Source organism: Cibotium barometz, chromosome 12 (assembly GCF_041138505.1).
Source record: "Cibotium barometz isolate CiBa-2024 chromosome 12, ASM4113850v1, whole genome shotgun sequence".
In the NCBI taxonomy this organism is placed as follows: domain Eukaryota; kingdom Viridiplantae; phylum Streptophyta; class Polypodiopsida; order Cyatheales; family Cibotiaceae; genus Cibotium; species Cibotium barometz.
The window spans coordinates 48,264,067-48,270,868 of NC_141057.1; the positions used below are offsets into that span (position 1 = coordinate 48,264,067).

General features: G+C 46.1%; 1 protein-coding gene across 1 annotated transcript; it reads right to left on the reverse strand.

Annotated features, from left to right (window-relative positions):
- Window positions 1-2,108: 2,108 nt before the first annotated feature.
- LOC147633518 (pentatricopeptide repeat-containing protein At2g39620-like) lies at window positions 2,109-6,564 on the reverse strand. Its single transcript, XM_086806606.1, has one exon. It carries the CDS (start codon window positions 5,747-5,749, stop codon window positions 3,104-3,106), a length of 2,646 nt encoding a protein of 881 aa, XP_086662732.1. The 5' UTR covers window positions 5,750-6,564; the 3' UTR covers window positions 2,109-3,103.
- Window positions 6,565-6,802: the final 238 nt, after the last annotated feature.

A 6,802-nucleotide genomic window follows, 5' to 3' on the forward strand; every position in this document is an offset into this window, starting at 1 on the left:
TGCGTCAACTTCTCTCTCTACGTGTATTCAAACTTCCGCTGGATCGATTCTGACATGGTATCAGAGCTGAGTGCTCGTTGATTCTTGGGCACACGGAGGAGTTGGAGAAGGTGGCTGCTGCAGCGTTTCAGCGTGGCAGAGCACAATAGCGAAGGTGTTGGCGGCCGGTTGAGGCGAAGGTGTTGGCGACCGGTTGAAGCGGCTGGATGGTGGTCGGCTGGTGGTGGGATATTCTGGGCAGCAAGGAGTGTTTTTTTTCTTGGCGGGGACTGCAGATGTTACGTTTTCGGGGACATTACCATACCCAGCGCTGAGCTGGACAACTGCCTCTTGGCTCGATTGTGATCGGAGCACGCCCTGCCCAGCGTTTCTTAAAACGCTACTGCTCTCTGTGCTTGGCAAACTTTGGAGCAGGCAGACCGGGTCGACTGAGAAGAGGTGGACGGAGTTTTCGAGATGGGACTCCCGTGTTCGAGCAAGGACGACAAACTGAATGGCGACAACTATGCGCATTGGAATTTGATCATGAGGCTGTGGTTTAGCAGAAAAGGCTTATGGGACATTGTTGATGGCTCGGAGGAACGTCCCCGAAGGGATAGCAATCGGTTCACACGTCTTCAGGAGGAGGAGTTTCTCAAATCTCTTGTGGATTGGGATGCCCACAATGCGAAGGCGATGTCGGCGATTGCAGAATCTCTCACCAAGGAAATTTCCCCTGCCATTCAGACTTTAAAGACTGCCAAGGAAATGTGGTCAAAGCTTGCAGGAATGTTTGATCGAGACTCAACAATGCGAGCAGTAACCCTTCTCGGCCAGTTGTTTTCCATCAAGTTTGAAACCGGGACCTCTATGCAGTCACTTCTAATGAAGGCAAAGGTTATCCATGATCAGTTATCGGCTATGAATAGTGCATTAACTAGTACCCAGTTAGCTGCCTTGGTTCTTACGAAGTTGCCTGAGGAGTACGAGATGGTCTCGAGGGCATTACGCTTACAAGTCACGAAGGAAAAGCTGGAATTTGATGATCTCAGCTCTTTTCTCATTGAGGAGGAAGCAGTGCTCATTTCCCAAGGCAAGATTCGGGTTCCGAAGGATGTAGAATCGGCACATGCTGCATCGGAATCCAATAAGAAGTCTAGGAGCCGTTGTTATAAGTGCGGAAAGCGAGGGCATTTGGCTCGGGATTGCACATCCAAAGCTAAAGCTCAAGGCTCGACAAATGACAAAGGCAAAGGCAAAGCTGACGAGGATGACAGGGACAGTGATTCTAAGAGGGATGCTACGGCGTCTGCCGGTGTGGCGAGGACTTCACTGGCACATGCTCCAACATTCTAGCTTGGTGAATGGATGCTACCACGTGCTTCAGCCAGAGAGAGGCATGTGAGTGGCAGAGAGGGGCAGTCTGTGCTCCCGTTTTGGTGATTTGGACCCGTGTGTCGGAGTTCAAGGCACATGCATCTGGCATGGAACAGCTTGACAAATCTATGGACGTGATGTGTTCGTAGTTCATTGGTAGTAGACTATGGATGGGATGAGTTCCTTGTTCATTGTGTAGCAGAATTTTGGGCGTCGTGTCTGACAGTTCAAGCATTCAGAGATTTTTGGACGTGATGTGTTCTCAGTTCAACGAATGGGGGATCATGGATGTGGAGTTGTCTGCAATTCATTATTCTATGTGGCAGCTAAAGCTCAAGATGGCATTTTCTTGAGGAGACATGTTGTTTGGTGCATTTTTCGAGGTGTATTCGGTATCCGGCCGGTACTGAGGTGTCCATGGTTGCATCTACATCAACTTGGTTTCTTCATCTATGTCCACTATGAGCTACAGAGAGGGTGTTAAAGTGAGTATCTCATGTGGAAATAAAGTCGTAACTAACTAAGTCGGCCATTTCCATTTTGAGGGTATATATACCCATGCCCACTATTGTATCTAATCATCTATTCATTGCTAATCAAGGTCAAGCGTTGTTCGTCAACTTTTCTCTCTCTCTCTCTCTGCGTCAACTTCTCTCTCTACGTGTATTCAAACTTCCGCTGGATCGATTCTGACAATAGCCTCCACTTGAGAGGCATGGGCATGCCACCGCTCAGGAGGCACAAAGACAGCATTTTGGGTTACCTCATTTTTAGTTTTCTTGGTGGAGGTCAAGCTACAACTTGTTTGTCAATATAGAAGGAAGATCCTTGGAAATCTCAAGGCAAATGCAAATTTGGGAGTCGGTGCGGATAAAGATATGACTTAAGTTCAAAATGTTTGAGGCCCGAGAGGGTAGTTCATTTTCAAATAGAAGTTGATTTTGGACCGGTCAAGCTCCTTGGAGCCTTATGGGGCATTCTGGGGGGAAGCACTATCCCTTGAGCATGAATCCGGTGTTCACTATGGCTTTTCCCCCATCAATCCAAGTGATTTTGATCCGATTAGTGAGCACATTGACAGGAAAGTGAGTCTTGTGCAGCCTTTTCTAATAACCACTCTTTCTGTGCAGCCTCTTCCATCAAGGTCATTTCCACCCACATAGCACATTGACAGGAGAGCAAGTATTGTGCAGACTTTTCTACTCTTTCTATGCAGCCTCTTCCATCAAGGCCATTTCCACCCACATAGCATCCAGATTCGAGAACCTTGATTGTTGTAACAGCAAGAAAAATAAGCTTCAAGGCTAAGCCACTATAGGATGCACTCAAACATAGATTCCATCAAAGCATCACCCAATGCCGGGACTACTTCCACGTCTCTACCAATAACCAGATCTTCAAAAAAACCACCATAAGAACCATCATCACTTGTTCCCACAAGCACATTTTCCTTCCCTGTGCCATCTCTGACAACACTACTTCACTGCTCTATCTTTGATGTAAGTGCCATAACTGAATGGTACAAACCCAAAAAGTTTTGGCATGTATATCTTTTAATTGAGAGAGAGGATAGCCTACTACTCCTCGTGCCTGCATAGCACATCTTTCCTTGCATCATTGGCAATGTCCCGCATCACCCAATACAAACCTGGGACATATCGCGTTTTAAACAAAGATCTTCTAGTTTTGCATAAATGTTCAACAAACATTTGTCCACTAACATGTCTGGCTTCTTTCATGTCTATTCTTATGCTCCCATCACCTCAACCTTGTTGGCTTCCTCATGCAAGGCAGCATCGACATAGATGTTAGACATACATACATAAGCTGTCACGTCCTTTTCATCCAATAGCACAGACTGTTCAAAGGCATATCTTCCAAGCTCCGAATTGCCCCACTTTCGACAAGCCCCCAGCACTGTATGCCACACCATAATACCAGGATGGAATGGCATTTTTTTAATTGTCGCTGCTGCCTTGTTTATATGGCCTGCACGGCCAAGGAGATCAACCATGCAAGTATAATGCTCAAGAGTTGGGATGAAACCAAAGTCATTCCTGATGGCCTCAAAGTACATCTGGCCCTTTTCCACTAAGCCTGCATGACTACATGCATTAAGAACACCAAGAAATGTGACCAAATTTGGTTGTATACCTTCTCCAATCATTTTGTCAAACATATAGAAAACACTTTCACTCTCCCCAAGCAGGGCATATCCTGCCATTAGTGCATTCCATGAGACCACATCTCGAACTAGAAGCTTGTCAAACACTTCTTGTGCTTCTGCAAGCGAGCCACAATTAACATACATATCGACCAAGCTGTTGCCGACAAGAAGCTCTCTTTCCAACCCTTTTATCGCAATCTTAGCATGTATTTCTTGGCCCTTGACCGAGGCTACTATGCTGCCACAAGCTTTCAAGCTACAAATGAATGTTACAGCATTCAGTGAGATGCCCTCATGTTGCATCTGTTCAAAACAGAAAAGTGCCTCCTCACCATACCCATGTTCAGCATATCCTGCAATTAGTCCAGTCCACGAGACCACATCTTGAATTGGAAGCTTATCAAACACTTCTTGTGCTTCTGCAAGCAAGCCATATCTAGCATACATGTCCACCAAGATGTTGCCAACAAGAAGCTCTCTTTCCAACCCTTTTCTAGCAATCTCAAAATGTATTTCTCGACCTTTGTCAATCGCTCCTATACTGCCACAAGCTTTTAAGCTGCAAACGACTGTGATAGCATCCGGAAAGATGCCGTCATCTTGCATCTCTTTGAAACAATTAAGTGCTTCCTCAACATGCCCGTGCTCAATGTATCCTGTGATTAGTGCATTCCATGAGGCCACGGCCCGAACTCGAAGCTTGTCAAAGACTTCTTGTGCATCTCCAAGCAAGCCACATTTTGCATACATATTGATCAAGGCATTTCCAATCAAAAGCTCTCTTTCCAACCCTTTTCTAGTGGCCTCAGCATGCATTTCTCGTCCCCTAACTATGGCTCCTCTGCTGCCACAACCTTTGAAGCTGCAAACAAGTGTGACAGCATTTGGAGAGATGCCTGTGCCTTGCATCTGTTCAAAATAGTACAGTGTCTCCTCACCATGCCCGTGTTCAGCATATCCTGCAATGAGTGCAGTCCATGAGACCAGATCTCGAACTGGAAGCTTATCAAACACCTCTTGTGCTTCTGCAAGGGAGCCACATTTAACATACATATCAATCAAGCTATTGCCAACAAGTACCTCTCTATCGAACCCTTTTTTAGTAATCTCATTATGCATTCCTCTGCCCTTGTCTGTACAGCTACAAGCTTTTAAGCTGCAAACACACGTGACAGAATTTAGAGAGACACCCTTGTGTTGCATCTGTTCAAAACAGAAGAGTGCCTCCTCGCCATGCCCCTGTTCAGCATATCCTGAAATTAGTGCAGTCCATGACACCACATCTCGATCTGGAAGCTTGTCAAACACTTCTTGTGATTCAGCAAGTGAGCCACATTTAGCATACATATCGATCAAGCAGTTTCCAACAAGGAGCTCTCTTTCAAACCCTTTTCTCACAATCTCAGTATGTATTTCTCGGCCCTTGTCCAAGGCTCCTATGATGCTACAAGCTTTCAAGCTGCAGATAAATGTGACAGCATTCACAGAGATGCCCTCCAATTGCATCTGTTCAAAGCAATAGAGTGCCTCCTCAACACGGCCGCACTCAGCATATCCTACAATTAGTGCAGTCCATGAGACTACATTTCGAACCAAGAGTTTGTCAAACACTTCTTGTGCTTCTGCAAGGGAGCCACATTTCGCATACATATCAACCAAAATGCTGCCAATAAAAACATTTTTTTCTAAGAGACCCTTTTTGGTAATCTCTGAATGTATTTCTCGACCCTTGTCTGTGGCTGCTATGCTGCAACAAGCTTTCAAGCTGCAAACAAGTGTGAAAGCATTTGGAGAGATGCCCTCATGTTGCATCTGTTTGACAAAGTTGAGTGCTTCCTCACCATGCCCGTGTTCCACAAAGCCTGAAATAAGTGCAGTCCATGAGACTACATTTCGAACTGGGAGGTTGTCAAACACTTCCTTTGCTTTTGCAAGGGAGCCACATTTGGCATACATATCAACCAAGGTGCTGCCAATGAAAATGTCTCTTTCCAGCAACCCCTTTCTAGCAATCTCAGCATGTAATTCATGGCCTCTTTCCAAATCTTTCGACGAAGCGCAAGCCTTCAGTAAGGCCACAAAAGTGTACCTACTAGGATGCATATAATCATCCTCTTGCATTTTCCCATATGGTGAGAGCATGCAATGACTCCTGGCCTTTAACATAACCTGTAATGAGCGAATTCCATGAGCACTCATCCCAAAACACCAGCCTGTCACAAACATGATGGGAATGGCACATGCTTACAACTTCCACCAGCATGAAGACGAGGTGGTTCCGAGCAATGTATAAGCATCCAGCCCAGTTTGTCGCATGTAGGGCATACAAGCGGTGCACCTGCGCTAGGTTTCTGCACTTCTGCAAGACGCGTGCAAGGTCCTCAACCAAAGATTCCAGGGGAGGCATTCCTTCTACTAAGAATGTTGTTGTGGTAGTCGTTGACATGGGGGTTCGCCTGCGCTAGGTTTCTACACTTCTGCAAGACGCATGCAAGGTCCTCAACCAAAGGTTGCAGGGGAGGCATTCCTTCTGCTAAAGAATGGAGTGCCTCCACTAAGAATGTTGTTGTGGTAGTCGTTGACATGGGGGTTCGCTGCTGCTGCTGCTTCTTCTTCTTCTTCTTCTTCTTCTTCTTGTGGTGTTCCCAGCAAGGAGGCTCTCGGAAGCTTAGAGTGTATTCAACCCAAGTTGGAATTGCACCAGGAGTCCATTCATATTGCACCAAGCCAAGGGGCTAACTCTCGTCAGCAAACGCGCCCCGAGAGAGCAGAGTTGTATTCTCTGTCTGCAAGGATGCATTGTCTCTCTGCAAGTTTGCACTCTTTGTCTGCAAAGATGGGATATAATGTTTCTTACTTTTTTGCTCTCTCGGTTGTTCCAGCACTCGGAGAAGAACACCTTTCGTTTGCTCTTGGTACGTGCCTTGTGGCAAGAAGCCATCTCACCGTAGGGTTTAGAAGGCTGCAGAGAGGACATCACGCAAAGCCAGCAGATTTTCCACAACTCTCCCAAGACGTCTTTTTTTAAATGCCCATGTCTTTTTGATGCCAATTAATTAAATGAGTTCCATGTTTTATATGTCTTATTTTTTAAAGAGTCATTTCCTTCTTATCTTCTTATCTTACTATATATAACGGGGCTCCCCTCCACGTGGCAAACGCCACCCTCGACTTTTGCAATTGCCCGCCCTCTGCACCACCCTCTACCATCCAGGTACTTACACCCTTCCACCACCCTTTGCAAGCGCTGCCCTCTACCATTGCCCATGCAGCACAGGG